Source organism: Mustela nigripes, unplaced genomic scaffold, assembly GCF_022355385.1.
Source record: "Mustela nigripes isolate SB6536 unplaced genomic scaffold, MUSNIG.SB6536 HiC_scaffold_26, whole genome shotgun sequence".
Classification (NCBI taxonomy): domain Eukaryota; kingdom Metazoa; phylum Chordata; class Mammalia; order Carnivora; family Mustelidae; genus Mustela; species Mustela nigripes.
In genome coordinates, this window is record NW_026739442.1 from 74758 (window position 1) to 95179 (window position 20422).

The window sequence follows — 20422 nt, forward strand, 5'->3', positions numbered from 1 at the left end:
TAGTCTTAAGTCCACCCCAAAGTGCCTCTAAATGAAGACTCACTATGATTCAGTACAACTAAAAGCATATTTAAATTACTTGCTCCAACCCTAAGTAGAAGAATCAAATGGGATTTAAATAAAGTGCAGAGAACAGTCTCACCCAATGGGTTGATTTCCTTCCTCTCAACACCGCTCTTACAGATGAAACTAATAATTACCAATCTAAAGGGTTCTAAAACACTTTCATAAATAATCAAGAAATGTCAACCAAGTCTAGTCCTTATCTCACGTTGGTTTTTCCTAGAGTCTCAGTTTCAATTCTGAATGACTACTTTATCTATTAAATTCTATGTCATTTCTTCATCAGCTTTTGAAAGATAACAGAAGACAAAAATGAGAAGTATCTGTTTCTAAGACAGAATAAAGAGTAGAGACAATTGCAATTATTAACATATGATGCCACTCTGTATTCATTTTCTCAACAAGCATAATACTTAATTCATTAACGAATCCTTAAGAATGGTCAAATTCTTACATGCATACTGAGTTCTGTAGTGTGCCTGAAAAGATCCATAGTGTCATAACTTCCAACTGTCTCTGCAATAAGAGCCTATAAAAGGAAAAAAGAGGTTCTTAATGTGTTTAAAAGGAATAATAACATAAGTGAAACTATTTGGAAGAATCAAAGGTATAATAGCTATGCTTAAAAGCAGAGCTAATTTAAAAGCAGAGCCAATTACTTTTTTTTTTTTTTAAGATTTTTATTTATTTATTTGACAGAGAGAGATCACAAGTAGGCAGAGAGGCAGGCAGAGAGAGAGGAAGGGAAGCAGGGGCTCCCTGCTGAGCAGAGAGCCCGATGCGGGGCTCGATCCCAGGACCCCAGGATCATGACCTGAGCCAAAGGCAGAGGCTTAACCCACTGAGCCACCCAGGCACCCTGCTAATTTCTTTTTTAATTTGTTCCCATGGCTCAAAGGACCAGAATGACTTATTTTTTTTTTTAATTTTTTTTTTTTTTTAAGATTTTACTTATTTATTTGACAGAAAGAGACAGCAAGGGAGGGAATACAAGCAGGGGGAGTGGGAGAGGGAGAAGCAGGCTTCCCACCAAGCAGGGACTCCGATGTGGGGCTCCATCCTAAAACCCTGTGATCACGACCTTAGCCAAAGGCAGATGCTTAACGACTGAGCCACCCACGTGCCTCCCAGAATGACTTGTTAAATTGGCCCTTAAACTGGAAAATGCTTTCAGAATTCCATCTGCAATCAGGTAGTAGTGGAATAATCCACATAAAATTCCTCAGAACACTGATGAAGTTGCACTACCTTCTCCCTTCCTTTTCACCCTTGATCCGTTCATACCAGTGTTTGTCTTGAGTACAGTTCTTAATCATAAGATCACCTCAGATTCAACTAGATAGGCTTTTTTTTTTTTTTTTTTAACCTCCAGACTTCTAGTTTCCACGGACCTGAGGTAGAGTCTCAGCATATTTATTTTTCGAAGTGCCTCAGAATTTTAAATAACATACCTGTATCTTTAAATTTATAGACTATGAGGTACGTTAAAATTACTTTCAAACTCATCTATCTTTTATTTAAAAATCATATATTATTAATATTATTTAAGAAATAATATTAAGTCTCACTTTTACTGTTACCATTTAATTAAACCTACTAGTTAATGTCTGAAATAAATTATTTTTAAAAATAAAAGGAATTGAAAAATTTTTTAAAAAATTACTTAGATAGCTCTGATTAGCATCCAAAATCTCCTGACCCAGACCAGTACTACTCAAAGTCAAGTACCTGGACCAGCGCCAGCACCTGGGAACAGTTAGAAATGCAAACTCTTGGGCCCCCTGAATCCAGTAACTTACACAGAGATTAGTAGTAATACCATTGCTCCCAGATGCTACCACAGTTCATAGAACCACAGTTCATAGAGTTACCTTTCTAACTCTACTTGCTTCACCAATTAACTAGAATTTGACCCCAAAATCAAAAGTAGAATAAAACATATCTAAATTCTGATTATTAATTTCCTGAGATGGGTGATGCTCCTGCTATTCTCTGAACCAAAACAATCAACCACTTACTAATTCATTACAAGTTCTCAACTAGGTAAGACCCTGGGGGCCATCGGCCAAGCCCCTTCTTTTTCAAGGCAGAAAAATGAAATCTAGCAGTGATATGTTCAGATAAAACAATCAGGTCAGTGATGGACTCGCATTTTTAACCAAATATCCTGATACCTATTTGGCAATACACAAATCTAGAGTGTGAACAGAAGAACAATACTCATAAACCACCATCAAATCAAATATGAAGGTTTTACAGAAAATAGGAAAACATAATCAGAATGATCTTTGTCAATGTTAACGTTTTTGGTGAATGTGCATTTAAATAACAGAGTTTTGTTTTTAGCTCAAAGGCTCCACCACCCCAGACCAAAGCTTAATCATACAAGTTGTATGACCGTACGCACAATACTTAGGATCTCTAAACTTTAATTTCCCCATCCATGAAAAGTTTAATAACCACCACCATCTCAATGCACTGATGGAAGATTAACTGAAATAACATATACAAAGAGACTAGCACAGGGACTAGCACAAAGAAGTCCTCAAATGTTACCTGTTATCATTATTATCATTGTTATTTGTATTAATAGTTACTTATACCACTTTACATTAATAGGTTGTTTATATCCTGGATTATTTATTTTTATTTTTTATTTATTTTTTTTTTTAAAGATTTTATTTATTTATTTGACAGACAGAGATCACAGGTAGGCAGAGAGGCAGGCAGAGAGAGAGAGAGAGAGGGAAGCAGGCTTCCTGTGGAGCAGGGAGCCCGATGCAGGGCTCGATCCCAGGACCCTGAGATCATGACCCGAGCCGAAGGCAGCAGCCCAAACCACTGAGCACCCAGGCGCCCCTATATCCTGGATTATTAATAAACATATATCTTACTTGTCCAATCCAGCACATTAAATAAGATGGATCAAGAGATTGAGCCATTTTGAAAGCTTCATGAGCTTGCTAGGAAAAAAAAGTAAAAAAAAATAACATGCCATTTTATTAACTTAGTATATATTTTAAACTGTTTAAAAAGCATAAGAGAATAAGATAAGTCACACTTATCAACATAAACACTTATAAATCTAAGGTTTCATTGTTTAAACAAAACTAGCAATGTTTAAAACCATGTTTTAACTACGTAGTCTTAAAAGCCTCTAGGTACAACAGATCTCTCTACCAGCTTAGGGGTTACGGTCCCCACTGAAAGGGCAATATAGGGGTGTACCTCATAGCCTGTAGAACCTCTAACCAATCACCCATCCATTTGCTAGCCACAGTGTGACAGAAGTACCTCCTACTGCCTCCTGAAGCTTAACTGGTAGGATAAAAACTAAAAACAATGACGCATATCTGCTACTGGACGAAAAACTAACAAACAATGACGCATATCTGCTACTGGATGAAAGAATGAGCAACATAAACCTGTGCCAAGCAGTCAGGAAACTTTAAAGATCCCTCACTTGGATTCATTAAGTTACGTGCTTATTTTTCTGCTCTAAACACTTATTGTTACATGCTGCCTGATACTCTACTCAGTAACCTGTATGTGACGGCAAACAGTCTTATTTTTCTTATGAAAAAGGTAGTTCATGGACAGCAAGTGAGTTGTGCTATCATAAAACTACATTCATAGCTTATTAACTAAGATTTAGCTTTATTTAAATTTTTAAAAAATATTTTCACATTTTAAGATCCAAATTAATATTCTCCTTCATTCTGTTTAGTTTTTGAAGCAATCTAGGAGTGACTTAATTTATCTCTGAAAATATTACTGAAGCTATTTTAAAAGGATGATATTCAATGTAACAGCCGAAACACAAAATTGTGCAGATGTGCTATTATCTACAGATTTATGGAAACTTTCTTTTTTAAAGATTTTATTTATCTATTCAACACAGAGAGGCAGGAAGGGGGGATAAGCAGGCTCCCCGTGGAGCAGAGAGCCCAATGCAGGGCTCGATCCCAGGACCCTGAGATCATGACCTGAGCCAAAGGCAGAGGCTTAACCCACTGAGTCATCCAGGAGTCCCAGATTTATGGAAACTTTTAAACATGGCCTAGAGACACGTTTCCAATTACAGTATTTCGCATTCTCTAATATGTAACTGTTCAGGCATGACAAATTACATTGTGGCATCTAAAGGAATTAATATACACTAAGAAAACCCAACATAATCATAAAACCAGAATTTCTTCAGTTGTGTGGAAAGGAAAATAAATCTTACCCAGTCACTATTCATATCTATAATAAACTAAGTGTCATCAATTATCTAGCATACAGGAGAACATACTAAATAGACAATAATATTCAAAGTAATTCCCCACAAGAAGAGGAGCGATTACAAAGAGGTCATAAATAAAGAACGTTTTTACTTTTAATTTGACAAAACAGAAAACACATTTACCTCAATGTTTTCATTTGCAAGGTATAACACTCCCAAGTTGGTCCATGCAACAGCATTCTAAAAAAACATATATATACACAATTAGGTTCCTGCCTACATGGCAGTCTCAGAAAATTATTAACACTAAATTCTTAAGTTCTTTATCATTGATAGACACAAAGAACACCCACAATTTGTTCCGACTGGATAGACTTGATGAAACAGTGTTGAGCAAGGGCGTAATTTCTAATACCTGAAAAATACAGAATTTGATGAAACTGAACTTTATTACCTAAAACCATCTTCTAAAAATATTGAAATGTTACTCAGTTCTTACCATTGTGACATGAAACCACTCCAAGAGCATTCCAATATAAGTGATTTTTACTGTCAAGTCTCACTGCCTTTTTCAGACACTGAAAAGTAAAATTGGATTAGTTTTTATATCTTGGAACATCAGCATTTATATCAAGATAAATGTGGTTTTACATGAAAACACAACAGTATCTACTTTATCAAAACATCTATTAGAAAAGCACTTTGTTTTTTAAAAAGCTTATAAAAAATTTCTCAAAACCATACATGTAAAGACTTCTCCAACAACTCTTTAGGATCATTTGTATTGCTGCCTGTTTCTGCTAGATGCTGTGCTTGGCGATAATAATTAATTCCAAGGTCACACCATGTATTAGATGTAGACATCAGTTTTAACGCACGACCATAACACCTACGGAAATATAAAAATAAATGTTACTTTTTGTTAAAAATGTCCTAATTCAAAGTGAATGTCATTATCTAGCAATCTTTGTGAATTACCTTCCACCAAGATGGAGGAGCTCATTCTTCTTTAATACTTGTTTGCCTTCTTTCTGACCTAAAAGGACTCCTAAAACAGTAACATTCACTTTAGATGGTGAGACAGCATACAGACTCGTACAAGCATCTCCAACTAGCTTCCAAAGGCAAGAGACATCAGCTTGATGTTGCAGAGCCCTAAAGAAAACAAACAGTGTGATTCTTATAAATTTTTTCCAAACAATGGGAAATTTATCTCTCTCATTATAATCTTAATTATGAACTACTTCGTTGGTTAAGTACAGTGCATGCTTTACTAAATTCTTTCTAAATGGACCACATTTTTATCACCTCCCTATTAGGAAGAAGAAAGGAAGGGAGAGAAGGGGAAGAATTGATCATTTTAAATGCCAGACATTTTGCAAACATGTGAAGACCCATATTTACTGAAGCAAATAAGACTGAATGCACAAGCTTAAAACAGTAAGTAAAAATATTAATTATGGTGATAAAGGTCACTTCTTTTTAGAATCAGAAAAATCTCATTCTAATGGATGGAAATGGAAAAATCCATTTCTCTTCAGTTTTCTCTTCTCAAGATCTTAGAAATAAAACACGGCAATTTCACTTCAGCCAAATCTCAATAATCAGCTATCAAACAGCTATGTTACTGGCAGATGGACAAGCAGATGGAACATTTCTCATAGCCTTTTCTACTAAAAAAGTCCAGCCAAAAACCATTTTCCAATATCTTCCTGAGAAATAAGATTAATTATGGCAGTCATTGCTGAAAGCCCACTGTGAGGATCAGGAGGAAGGACAACACCATTTGTAGTTCCTCTGCCCAAATACCTTAGCATAATTTCTAAAATTGACAGCATGATAGATAGCATAATGCTAAGTGAAATAAGTCAGTCAGAGAAAAGCAAATACCATATGATTTTACTCATATGTGAGATATAAGAAACAAAACAAACGAGCAAAGGGGGAAAAAAAAAAAGAGGGACAGACCAAGAAACAGATTCTTAGCTAAAGAAAACAAACTGATGGTTACCAGAGGGGTGGTAGGTAGGGGAATGGGGAAATAGGGGAGGAGAATTAAATAGTACACTTGTTAGGGTGAAAAGAGGTAAAATAAAGTAAAATAAAAAATACCTAAAAATAAAAAATAAAGTTGACAGTATGAAAGAAGAAAATAGAGTGGAAAGAGAAACAGGCAATTTCAACAGCCTAAATTCTTATTTTCTTTAAAGCTCAATTAAAAAAATAAAATATCTGTAAAGTGAAATAACTTCTATCACGCTTACATAAGAATTAGGGTAATATGAGCTTTTAAGTCTAGAAGTAAACATAAATTTGGGGATTATCACTTTAAAAGTTTCATAGACCTCCATTTAATTAGCCGTGAATGCTATAGGCTACCCAGAACATAATTTCCCATTGTTAGAAAGACAGTATATGTATTTCAAATATCATCACTGAAAGGTTCACATTTACTCTTAACTACTAATTCAAATGAAGCATGTCCTCTTTACAATATCCTGTCCTCTTTGGAAAGATCTCTATTATATGAAACTTGAAAAGCAGAGATAAAAATCTGTGGGAGAGAAAAGGCTAAGGTTTTCTTTTCATATTTGGTTCATACTCAAAATCAATTCTGGAGCAACCAAATCAATAGGAACCAGAAGAGACGACAAGCAGGAAAAGAAAGGAAGGGGAGCACAAAAAAGATGTCTAAGAAAAGAATAATTCAAATATATGTGTAACAGACTTTTAAAGATCATCTAACACAACACTTCTATTTAGCTAGTGACTTTACAGTTCTAAATACGAGATTTACTCAGATTTTTCTGATTCCCTTAATATTAGACATCACTTTTTTTCCTACACAGATTCTCTTCAGGAAAAATGAGATTGCTCATTTCCCCTCAACTGCAACCCTACCAATATACCTAAAACAGGCCCTTACTATCAAATAGAACACTGATACGTTGTATCCAAGCTGCCACTTTCCTGACAGACTGCTCCCCACCCTTTCCTAGCATCTAGCATGTCAGCTGCTACTAAGAGCAAGAAATTCTATCTGTTCCCCAATGCAAAATTAATACAATATGTATGGTACAGAATTCATTGGCTAGTCCCTTATTCTTTGTGTTTGATATTCTGAATAATGATTGCTTTATCTAACAGAATAAACACAGAAAAATTTTCTAACTTTGGCTTTATTATAATTCTAGAAAATAAATACAATGAATAATAAGAATAATACTAACCAAGTAAAATATTCCAGTGCTTTTTCGATGTAGTCTACAGCTTTCCCATCAAGATAATCGACGAGAGCTGCTTTTGCCATCATGAGATGGCATTCGCCCAAACCTAAAACCAGGTTAAGTTTTTAGTTATTAAAACACATACAAGAAACACTCAGAATAAAGTTGAAAAAAAGAAAACAAAACATAGTGGTATGATATTAAAGCCACTTTCCAAAAACAAAACTCAGTAGTATTGTATAAAAATTATCTTTAAGTATGGTCTTGCATACATTTAGTATGGAATTCAAATGGCAAGGTTCTATTAGAGTAAACATGTACTAAAAGTGATAAAAATCTATGGAAAAGAATTTCCTTGGCTTTGGGCAAGTTACTTAACTCAAAACCTCAGCTTTGAAAATGCTACTGAATGCTTCTCTCCTTCATCTTACTATTTATTAACTATTATGAAACAAGATTTGATCTTTTTATATTCAAAACTGGATAGCAGACTACACTGTAAAATTTAAATGAAATAGCAATCTCCTCAAGTGCCCAATAAAGATTTAATAATTAATAAATTAATTTCACTTGAGGAAAGTTTTTCAAAATTTAAAAAGAAGTTTTCAAGATCTAAGTCACGTATCACTTTCAACATACACTATTTCTGACTTAAACCATAATTGTTTCATTTAAAAAGGAAAAAGAAATAGAGTAAAGGACACGTAATGGGCTCCAGGTTTTTAAAAATGGTTAGATATAATCATGTAAAATTTAGATTATATATGGATGGTGTCATTTTACTTTATATTACCAAAAATCATTTGTTCAGAAGGAGTAGATATATACAGACAAAATGAAATTAATTTAGATAATAAAACAATGTAAGTTGTTCCTGAAGTTCAAAAAAATGAAAAAAAAATCTCCTATAAGTTAAAAAGTAATTAAAATATATTGAAATATTCTGAAGATATAGTAAATTAATTATTAAAATATTAGAGCAAACTCCTGTTTTAGAGATCCACCAAATAGCTATCATACAATCTGATCTACAAGTTAAATATTTATCATATTACTATTTATGTACTGTTATGAAACAAGATTTGATTTTTCTATATTCAAATCTATATAACAAGTCATACTATAAAAGGTCCATGAAAAAAGACACCTTGCTGTTGACAAAAGAAATCCTTTTCAGGTTACAAAATACATTCCGGAAGACATTTACTCAAGGATTTTAAACTCTAGTATCACAAGTCAAGGGGGTATTAAAAAATTACCTTTCAAAGCTGGCACATAATCTTCTTTCTTTTTAATGATCAGCTGGTATTGAGCTACCGCCTCCTTATATTTGCCTAGGATTTGCTGTATTGCTGCAACCTTAAACACACTGTATGTGGATTCTGGGTTCAGCTCACTGGCTTTTGTGAAGGATTTCAAGGCTGTCGTATAGCCACCTCTGCTTAAGTATGCCTCTCCTAATGACTCCCAACAATTGAAGTCCTTTGGGTCTGCCCTTAATGCTGCCTGTAAACTAAAATTTCAGTAAATAGTTAAAGGTAAACTAAAGGTAAAAGAACTATTTCCACATCTGAAAGAAAATAAAAAATAAATAATTCAACTGAATCACATATAACCAGGGTTCCTTCTATTTATAAAAGTGCTATTTAAAACAGGTATACGGGACAACTGGGTGGCTCAGTCAGTTGAGTGACGATTCTTGATTTCAGCCCAGGTCATGATCTTGGGGTTGTGGGATTGAGCCCTGTCTTGGGCTCCACATTCAGCAGGAAGTCTGCTTGAGATCCTCTCTCTCTCTCTGCTCCTCCCTCCTCCCTTTATGCATTCTCTCTCTCAAATAAATAAATAAATCTTAAAAAAAATAAAGCAGTTATACCTTTTCCTTTTACAACTTGAACATATATTTTTATAACTTGAATATTTTAATACTAAGAAATTTTATTATAAATTTGGAATGAATAAGAACAAAATACCTTTTCAAACAAGTGCTGTTCAGAATTTTTTTCCTTGACTATCTGGAAGAATTCTAGTTTCCCACCAGAATAGGTATGTATCTCCATATGCCTCATGATGAGTAATAATACCCCACTGATCCTTCCACCAAAACAGAAATATCACAGTATTCTAGGTACTGATATAAATCAGAAACTTTATCTTAATCCAAATATATACATGTATATATATACATGTATATATTTCTCACAAACTGGAGGGGGTAAAAATAACTGCTACAACAATTTGTTATGTTCAGAAAAAAGGTACTTTCTAATCCTTTCTAAAAAGAAAATATACAAGGCTTATAATTAATTGTGATCATTCACATTTAAGTACTTACATTTTAATTTTTCAGTGTAACTGTAGTAATGAAATTTATCTCTTGCAGTATAACCAAAAAATTTTATATAGACAGACTGAGGTCTTATAAACTTAATTAAATTGATAGTGAGATGCTGTGTTCTCATTACTAGGAAATGCTAAGGCTCTGTTATACTTCCTTATAAACAGACAATCTTTGTTCTTCATTTTTTTAAATTGAAGTACAGCTGACGTAAAATATTATATTAGTTTCAAGTGTATAACATACTGATTTGAAACTTACAGACACTATGAAATGTTCACCATGATAAGTGTAGTTGATAAATATATTTACCCTCTGTCACCAAAGTTATTACAACACGATTGACTATATTCCGTATGCTGTACTTTTCATCCCTGTGACTTATTTATTTTATAATGCTAAGGCTGTATCACTTAACCCCCTTCCCCTACATCTTCTTTTTATTATGTATTTGTTATTATTAAATATATTTTATTTATTCTTTTTTTTTTTAAGTAAGCTCTGTGCCCAACATGGGGTTTAAATTCATGACCCTGAGATCAAGAGTCGCAAGCTCCACCAACTGAGCCAGCCAGGCTCCCCTATTTCATTTATCCTTAAGTATAGTTGAAACCAAATGACTAAAAATGAGCTGCACCAAATGCACACGAAGATGGCAAATATATCTCCTGCCCCAAAACAAAGCATGTCATGGGGAGAACAATAAAAGTATCAGCTTATTGTCATTCCTGAAGTTTCCATATGTGTAACACTTAGAAGACTTCACTTCATTAGAATGGCTACCTCCTTAACAAATGGACATCATTTAATTTATTTTTGCAATTTCAGTGTCTTGCACATAAAAAGAACCAATCAATTATAAGCAAATTTTGCTACTCCTTCTCTCAAAATATAACCTGGAATGAGGCAATTTGTGAAGTCCACTTCGGGTATACAAAGAGTTTAATTAAAAAAAAATACGTTAATAGTTTAAATGTAATAAGGTGACTTACTCAGCCACAGCCTGAGAATGCTGACCAGCTTTCAAATAGTATAGTCCTCGCCTAAGCCAGGCCCATTTTGCTGTTCCAGCACTTGCCCTTTGAGTTACTGCTGTTAGGATAGCTAAGGCAGTTTCCTGAAATTAAGAAAAGACTAGTATTAGAGATCTCAAATACCATAAAAGTACGCAACACCTATATAAAGTATTCAAACATTTTCATTTACTGCTTCTGATTTTTTAAACTTACACCGGTATATACTCAAACTACGGTTTCAAAAATAAGTAATGAGTAATATAATGTCTGCCAATGAAAAGAAAATTTACTCCCTAACAGTGGCAAAAATATTTCTATTGTGTCTACAAAGAAAAATTTTAAAAAATAGTAAACTTCGGGATGCCTGGGTGGCTCAGTTGGTTGAGCAGCTGCCTTCAGCTCAGGTCATGATCGCAGAGCCTGGGATCAAGTCCCACATCTGGCTCCTTGTTTGGCGGGGAGCCTGCTTCTCCCTCTGCCTCTGCCTGCCACTCTGTCGGCCTGTGCTCGCTCTTGCTCCTCTCTCTCTAACAAATAAATAAATAAAATTTAAAAAAAATAGTAAACTTCAAGTACACACATATAAAAATATTTCTAAGGGCTTAAGTTATTAGACATACCATCTCTTCAAGCTCCACACTTAAGTCAACTGCCGCAGCCCCAGATTCAGCATCAGTATCATCTAATTCAAAAGCTTTCCTATAACAGCCACGGGCTCTGTTTTTATCTCCTACCACATCTCTGTAGTAATGACCTAAATAGCGGAAAACTCTGCCCATGTATGGATCCAGTCTGGCAGCCTTTGAAACAAAGATTGATAGCAACACATTATTAAAGCTTGTCTGTGTGATTCTCTTTAAAAACATGAAAGATAAATACATAGGTTAAAAGAAAAATGGAACACCTTTGTTAACCATAGAAAAATATGCCAACATGTCCCTTAATGTAAGATTTAAAGCAACAGGAGAGCTGGTTGTTACTACTTACAGAATGTAAACAAGTGTAAAAAAATTATTTCTTTGTTAAAAATAAATGTGAAATTAGAGTTATTATTACATTAACCTTCTTTTATGCATCAAGGTAAGAATGTAAGACTTCAGATCTTTAACATCTAAAATATGAGAAATTAAACATATGGAAGTATATATGCTCACATTATAGTGGAAATTACCTAAAAACAGTATTTTTCTCCAGAGATAATTATGTCCCATCTTCTATAATGTGTGTTTCTGAAATAAGTAATTTTTACATTTTTTATTTTCTCCTTGAAAACCCACATAACATTCTCACAAAACCTAATGTGTAAGAGATGAAACACCAAAAAACTCTAGTTTAAAAAAACAAACAGTTCAAGGGTGTCTAGGTGGTGCAGTCGGTTAACTGTCTGACTCCTGGTTTTGGATCAGGTCATGGTCTCATGGTTGTGAGATGAAGCCCTGCATTGGGCTCTGCACTCAGCATGAAGTCTGCTTGAGATTCTCTCTCCCTCTCTCCCTCTGCCCCTCCCACTCATGCCCTTGCTCTCTCTCTAAAACAAATAAATTTAAAAAAATAAATAAAAACAGTTCAGAAAACAGTAATTTTAAGTGCCTAACTTATATGATTATTATTTATTTTATTAAAAATCCATTTCAACTAAGAATTGAATAGTAGCATTTGTTTTACCTTTAGAAAGTGGGTAAGAGTCTTTGTTTTATCTTTTCTTGTTTCTTCATTCATGAACCAATATGTTAACCCAAGTTGGTAATGATATTCAGCAACTTCAGCATCTTTCTCAAGAGCCCTCTGAAAACTAAGTCACCAAAGGGAAGTAAGAAGATAGACAGAAAACACACACATGCACACAATGTAGGAAACTCCTGGTTGGGACAAAGTTGGAGTTATTCAAAGATGCTAAATCAGAAGTAAGTTACTACTTTAGAATTTAGATCACAATGAGAAAAAAATTTTTTGAAGAGAAGCTTATAAAAGCACAATGCCTTTTAGCTTTACCAGTGTGCTAAGCATTTAGGAGAACACATCAAACACTGATCTACTCACTGACCATTATGATCAGCTAGTTAAATTTCATACCCATTACAGAATTTTCTTACAGGTACTGTGCTACATGTTACATACATTTCTTAAAAATACTAATGCTTATGCAGATCATATTACACAAAATGGATCTTTATCAAACTACTCATTTTGAATTTTTGAGAAATACAGTAACTTAAGATATGACTAGATCTATGTGCAGTCTAAACATATCCTTACCATTTCTCTGCTTGTGGATAGTCCTTTTTGGTAAAATGAATCAAAGCTTCCAGGGCATGAACTTCAGCTAGGTCAGGGTAAGAAGAGAGAAGGTCTTCCATAATCTATAAAGTAGATACCTGTCAATTCTTTATCCAAATTAAGTCATTTGTAGCTTTAAAAAAAATTCACAATTTAGGGAACCTGGGTGGCTCAGCTGTTTAAGCATCTGACTCTTGATTTTGGCTCAAGGTTATGAGACAAAGCCACAGTCAGGCATTGTGTTGGGAGTGGGCCTACTTGAGATTCTCTCTCTCCCTCTCCCTTTGCCCCTCCCCAACCAAAAAAATTCCAGTTTGAATGAAAAAAACCAACCTTAGAAGCTTCATCTAATGAACCTTTGTTCAGATAGGCCAAGCTTTTAAGAACCAAAAGTCCTGGGACATTATTTGCATCAGAAACCTAGAAAATAATTATAAAGAGATTAGGTCTCTTTCAACACAGAGCAGCAATGTTTGCTTTAATTAAAGAATGACCATAGAAGAACACAGAGTAAAGACGTACAGATCCTTATTTTTAACACTATGAACACACTCATTCTTTATAACCTTTTTATTAGAGAAAATTTCAAAAACATTTCAAAAAAATTAGAGAATAGTATAATAATCCCACATGTACTCATTATCCTACTTCAAAATTATAAACTCGAAGTCAATCTTTTCTCATCCATACTTCCACCCATTTCACTACACTCCTTCTTAGATTACCCCAGATATTATAACTTTTCTTCTGATACTTTACAATATATATCTAAAAAGTTCATTTTTATATAACATAATTGTACTACCATTATAAACACCTCGCCAAAACCAACAATACATCCTTACTATCATCAAAAAATTATCAAGTGTTCAAATTTCTCAGTTGGCTCAGAAAATATTTAAGATTTTGTTTTAATCAAAATCTGAATAAGGTATATGCATTTCAAGAGACGGTTTCTTAAGTCTCAATCTATAGGGCTCCCTTCCATCTTTTTTCCTCTCTTACAATTTAATTGTTGAAAAATATGGGCCGCTTGTCACAATTTCTGAGTCTGGATTTTACTGAATGTATTCCCATGGTCCTGACATGTCCTTTGGTCCCCCATATCTTCGATAAATTAGTAGTTAGGCCTCAACACATAACATGATTCAGTTTTGATGCTTTGGCAGGAATACTTCACGCGTACATGCACTTGGTTATGTATGGTTCTTTCTCTTGGGTGATGTTGTTTAGCAACCACTGATCTTCAATGCCTGGATCTATTAATTCATTATGGACTGCAAAATGGTGATTTTCTAATTCTGCATTTCTTCTTTCCTTATTGATGGAATATTTTAATAACAAAAAATTCCCCCCCCATTATCTATTTGATTATTCTGAGCAACAGTTCATAAAGGAAAGGCAAGATAAATACTTTGAATCTTGCCAAATGGTTTCTTAGCATCCTCCAAAGAGTTTTTAATAGAGGATTTTATTGATTTTTTTTTGTACCATCTGGAATACATGAATTTAAACTTAAAACCCATTTGATATCTTTCCACCCACAGTAGTTACTGGTGCTCAAACTAACCTTTAGACAGTGACAACCAACCCATGGTAATTCCTAAGCCTTTCTAGTATAATTCTAGAAGTCTTTTTTTATAGTTTCCTTGCTTTCTAGCATTCTAAGATGTCCTGGGCTCATCCTGTATATTTTCTGTTTCAGACATGGACATTATCAGCTCTCCAAGAAGCTTTTCTTTGTGTGTGTGTGTGTGTGTGTGTGTGTAAACAAACAAAAAAACTGAAAAGACCTCCTCAAATCATTCACACAAAATACATTACTGGTATAAGGCAAGCAGAAAATAAGAAATTAAGATAATAGTTCTTGAAGGATGCTGACAAATGGTCTAATTTTAATGAAATATTATGAAATGCAAAGTCCTTTGAAATATACAAAACAATGATATTTTAAAAATTCAAAACTCCACAATAATTGAGTGATATAATTTTAATTTTAGACCAAAATAGCCTTTAGCGAACAAAAATTTTAAAAGCACCATGTTGTTATAATTCACAATTTACTAGCTTTTTGCCAGGGATTTTCAAATTGCTTGAACCAAAAACATTAAGAAATAGGATTCCTAGGGCACCTAGGTGGCTCAGTCGTTGAGCATCTACCTTCGGCTTAGGCATGATCCCAGGGTCCTGGGATTGAGCCCTACATCCCAGCAGGGAGCCTGCTTCTCCTTCTCTCACTCCCCCTGCTTGTGTTCCTGCTCTCCCTGTGTTCCTATCAAATAAATAAATAAAATCTTTAAAAAAAAAAGGATTTCTTCTTAAATATCAATCTCCTTCCGTTTTATTAGACTGAAAAACAAATAAATAATACTATCTACAATGAAGCTACTGTGTCCTTCATTGTTCTTATCAGTAATCTATAAACTCTAAAGGAGGAAAAAATTTAGAACCTCGAATTAATAATAATCAATAAGTAACAGCCTTAGAGGTCCAAAAGAGAAAAGGAGAATAAGAACAAGACTAAAGAAAGAAATTGCATCGTATGAAGAACACTATAAGTACTTAACCAAAAGGTAAACAAATAACTTCAGTAGTTTCCAAGTGTGTGAATGATTTAGAAAATGCTGATGTGATTAATTCATACCTCTAACGTAAAATCTGTTTAAAAATAAATACTTATAAGGAGAGAGTAGTTGATGCCTGGTTGACTGCAAAAATAAAGTTGGAGGGAAAAACCTGGTAAGACTACCTGATCAAGAGTACAAATTGCTTCCACTGAAGATTCATAATCTGAGAGTTTAATCAAAGCCTCTGCTTTCAAACGGAGACAAAGATTCTTCTGATGAAGACTGCCACCGGACACACCAAGATTATCTATGTTCTTCAGAGCTGACAAAATTAAGGACATCTGAATGAAGACAACCATATTACTTCATTTTTTTCTTCTTATGGGTGATAAATAATAAATTGGAGATACAATAAGAATAAATTGCCAAAACAACATACATGAAGAATAATTCAGAGCAAAATATAAATTCTTCCCTGAATTCTTTATGGAAATATCTGCATTTAAAACAGAACAGAACTAAATTTAAAATCTCTATCTTTCTGTAACATGAACATCCTGAAATACAATGGCTATCTATATCTGCTACACAACAAAGGTTAGCCAAAGCATCAGTACACAACTTAGCAAATGAGGGATACTGAGGGAAAAGAAGTTGAATTCATATAGACCAGGCTGAACTCTTTCTCAACTACAGAGGCTAGGCCACCGGCTGGGTCAAGAGCAGTGAACCACTTTTTATGATTACCTATCCCCTCACATGACCCATCTGACCACATTCAAATAGGCTCCAGATGCCTGAGACTTCTCATATTTACATCAGAGAAATCAAAAGCTCCTGAAATTCTGGACGCACCAGAAACTGCCTTATTACAGACAGAGTACCTCCACACAAGCCTAAACTGACTGTCAAAATTCCAAGTACAGGGATCCTTTGAAAAATACTGGTAGTTTAAAAGATCATACACAACATGCACATACACTTGGCATTATTTAACCATCTCAATGAAATTTAAATTGGTCAGTAAATTAAAATACAAAATAAAGCATGTAAGTTTCTTTAAACCAATATCTTTTTCTTCTTTAATATAAAGAGAAAGAGGGTTGGCTACCCTTACAGATGTCAGTAATACCTTGATTGCATGAAAGAACAGCTTCCTTAGGTCTATGCATTTTAACTTGGACTTCTGCCAGATGATACCATCCAGCCGTGCAAAGAGGGCTTTCCTTTAACCCTAAAAGGATAAAAGCAATCACAAAATCCAAGCTTTCTAGGATTACTGAGATAAGTGGCAACACCATCTACTCTCCAAATCAGACCTCTCCTCTCCCTTGTCTCTCATATATAATTATTTGCAACATTGATTCCATGCCCCAATCCATTTCTCTAAAACTGCTACTTCAGCTCCCATCTCCACCATCTTTATTCCAGACCACTGCAAGTGCTTGCCACCCACTCCAATTCATTCTCTACACTGTAGCCAGAATATCTCTACAAATACAAATGGAATTATGGAATTCCCATTTTTAAAACCTTCCACAGGTTCCCAGCTGCCCTTAGGATAACATGCAAACTCATTCACAAAGTGTGCAAGGCCCCTCTCCAGTCTCCTTTCTTGACTCTTATTGCTCCCATAGGTCATTCTCAATGTCGTTGAACTACCCTGAATTCCAGCTGTGCTCTCAGTCTCAGGCTATTTGACTCTTGGCTTAAAATGCTCCTCCTACCCTAAGCTGGTATTTGTAACTCATATCTCTATTCAAATGTGAGTTCATCCACAAACAAACATCATACATACAAAAGTAAGTTAAAGATAGGATCCTAAGGATGGGGGGGCATAGATATAAATAATTATGTTATGTCTATATCTATGTCTATATCTTTATTTTACAAATGAGAACATTGAGACAAAGAATTTACTTAAGTCTTCTCAAGGTCTTGAAATTAGCTGGAATCCAGACCTAAGCAAACTCCAGAGTATATATTTTTTTCACTTCTATCTTAAATATACATTCCTCAGAGAAAGGCCCAAAGATAACTGCCTACTGACTATGCTAGCTAGGATGTGAAGGAGAATTTTTCAGATCAAAAGGCAGATCAAAAGTTATGAGCAGAAGGAAGGAGGGGAAGGGACAAAAACACGGAAGGAATATGTTTTGTTTCACACAACCAACAGATCCGACGCAGGAACCTGCTAGATGTTTTAACTGATAGCTTTTTGCATGAGCCAATTTGAGACACTCTGAGCTGAGGGCTGCACCAAAGCCCACCTGAGTGACCCTGAAGTTCTGTTTAGCTCACTATAATAGTAAGATTTATTGCTGTGGATGAGGTCTTCAGCCATTTTGGGAACATACAATGTATGCACTAGCATGCTAACAAGGCAGGCATATATAGCTCAACCAATTAATAGCATATGGACTCATTATCTTTGAAAATGAAGCATTGGAGCAGGAAAGGGCAAAAAATCAGACTCGAGAGGTTTGCAAACCTTGTGAAGGAGTTTGTATGTTATCCTAGGGGCAGCTGAAAACCCATGAAAGGTTTTAAGCAGGGGAAGAGAGTACATATATATTAAGTTTCTTAATGTGTACACCAGCTCTCTACCAACACCCTCTAATACACTGAATAAAAGCTTCCTGTATTAATCCCACAGGGAGACACTGCCTTGAGGGCTATTTCCTGTCTTCTTACTTGTGACAGATGTTGCTTCAACACTTCCTTGGGTTGTGTTCAATTTAATGCATCCCAAGAAGTTATACCCTTGAGTTTGTTCACAACTTAAACCTCATGTTACATGCTTTATACTGTACACTTACCTTCTGTTAGGTTACTAACAGCATCTTCATACTTTTTGTCTTGTAATGCTTTAATGCCTAAACCAATGAAGCCTGGACCACTTCTGGAATCCATTTCCATTAATCTGCAACAGTACTGCTGTCCTTCATCAGTAAGACTGCCTGGGAAAAAAAAGGAGAAGTTATTAGCATACATACTCCAAATTTCCAATTGCCAAAACTTATATACTTTAAGCTCAAATGCTGTCTTACACATCCTCTACCATATCCTGACTCCAGGAATTTGAAACTTAAGTAGACCAACAATACTAAAAAATACTAACATACCATTAAAAAAATTATGCTTCTCCATCTTCTTAAATATTGGAGGTAGAAACCACTTTACCCACTGCAGTATGGGTAAACTGAACCCTCAAACAAGAAACCTACTCCTATTTGCCACTGCTCTAAGACCCATAGCCTCCTGCTTGCCAGCTCTCCTTTTCCTATTCCACAGTAACTTCGCCAACCTCTCTCCTTGGGCAACCGTGCTGCTAGAGACGTAGCAGCCAGGATGTCAAATCGGGCGGATTCTTCCAGAATCATACGACCAAAAGACAGACTACTTGTCAAGATATTGTACAAAAACTTAGTTACATTTTCTTAGGTTTACAAGTTTAGCAGTACTTTTCTGCATTCTTTCAAAAACTTTCATTTCCTATATAAGTTAATGGTTAAACCTATGTAATAGTCATCCAATGCCTACATTTGTTTCAAATTTATTTTGGCAAAATAATTTAGTTTAGAAAACACTATTTATTTTGTTATGTTTGTTTTCTCCAAACCAATATCAGGATTTCCATTCCCAGAAAAGCACAAAAACAAGTAGAAAATATGATTTCTGCTTTGAGCATAAACTGTTAAAGAGTACTCAGCATTTTAATAAATTGCTTAATCACATAGGAAAATTCTTAAGAATTAAGACAAATTATAGCTTGAAGCAGTAAATACGGGGAACAAATAAAAATAATTTGTTTGAAAAAGCAGCTTGATGCTTTACTATCTATTTAAAACTTGTTGCCCCCAGACCACATGGGGAACCACTCTTTCAGTCTCAGATGTCAAAGATAAATTCCTTGCATGTTACCATTTAGGTTATACATTTCAAATTTTTCAAAACCAGATACACTCCAATGCATAATTTATGATATTATACATTGATTTATAAATCCAAATTGGTACCAAAAATTCAAGGAATTCTTAATGGCTAAAGAATTAAAACCTCAATACTGTTTGGTGAGCTTTGAAAACAAATTGGAAGAAATATTACTTTTTTTAGTTAGCCAGTAAAAAGGACCTCAACCAGCAATTATTATGCTTCTAGACATGAATTACCTTCTGTCAATATGTTCTCACTATGGCTTCCATAAATGTAATTTCCAAAAGCAGACATGCCTAGTAACATACACCCTTCTCCTCCCAAGCAAACCAGTGGGTTTTTTTTCTTTCCCACTCCCTTTTCAACCAGTGGTATTGTCTCAACTAGACATCAGAATCACCTGGAGAATGCTAAGCCCCACTCTCAAAGTTTCTGATCTGAACGTTAGACCTGAAAGCTGGGACTTCAAAGAAATTCCCAGATAATTCGACTGCTACAAGTTCAGAGACCAAATCTGAAGAACGACAGGCCTATAGTATTTACCAACACCATATACCGCCTTTATTGTTAGTCTTATATATACACTGCAGTTAGTACCTCTAAAGCTAAACAGTAACTTCTGGAGGGTAGGGACTAGCATGGTATCTTGTACTCAGTAGGCATCCATTAAATACTGCAATGATCCTTTAAAAATACCATTTTGAACTGATGCACTAAAAGGCTTAGTCAGTTAATAAATAATGCTTGAGAATTACTATGGAAAATTAAAATCA

General features: G+C 34.7%; 1 protein-coding gene across 1 annotated transcript in view; it reads right to left on the minus strand.

The window, feature by feature from the left end:
- LOC132008066 (superkiller complex protein 3) overlaps positions 1-19096 on the minus strand; it is a 43496-nt gene extending 24400 nt beyond the window's left edge. Inside the window, exons 1-18 of the mRNA XM_059386458.1 lie at positions 19021-19096; positions 18533-18673; positions 16846-16947; positions 15896-16035; positions 13480-13566; positions 13126-13229; positions 12535-12661; positions 11490-11669; positions 10846-10970; positions 8775-9028; positions 7519-7621; positions 5267-5443; positions 5033-5177; positions 4788-4866; positions 4642-4703; positions 4472-4528; positions 2958-3026; positions 518-592 (exon numbers count right to left, since the gene is read on the minus strand). Of these exons, the coding sequence (XP_059242441.1) occupies positions 518-592; positions 2958-3026; positions 4472-4528; positions 4642-4703; positions 4788-4866; positions 5033-5177; positions 5267-5443; positions 7519-7621; positions 8775-9028; positions 10846-10970; positions 11490-11669; positions 12535-12661; positions 13126-13229; positions 13480-13566; positions 15896-16035; positions 16846-16947; positions 18533-18673; positions 19021-19096 (2103 nt within the window). The remainder of the gene's footprint in view (positions 1-517; positions 593-2957; positions 3027-4471; positions 4529-4641; positions 4704-4787; positions 4867-5032; positions 5178-5266; positions 5444-7518; positions 7622-8774; positions 9029-10845; positions 10971-11489; positions 11670-12534; positions 12662-13125; positions 13230-13479; positions 13567-15895; positions 16036-16845; positions 16948-18532; positions 18674-19020) is intronic.
- Positions 19097-20422: the final 1326 nt, after the last annotated feature.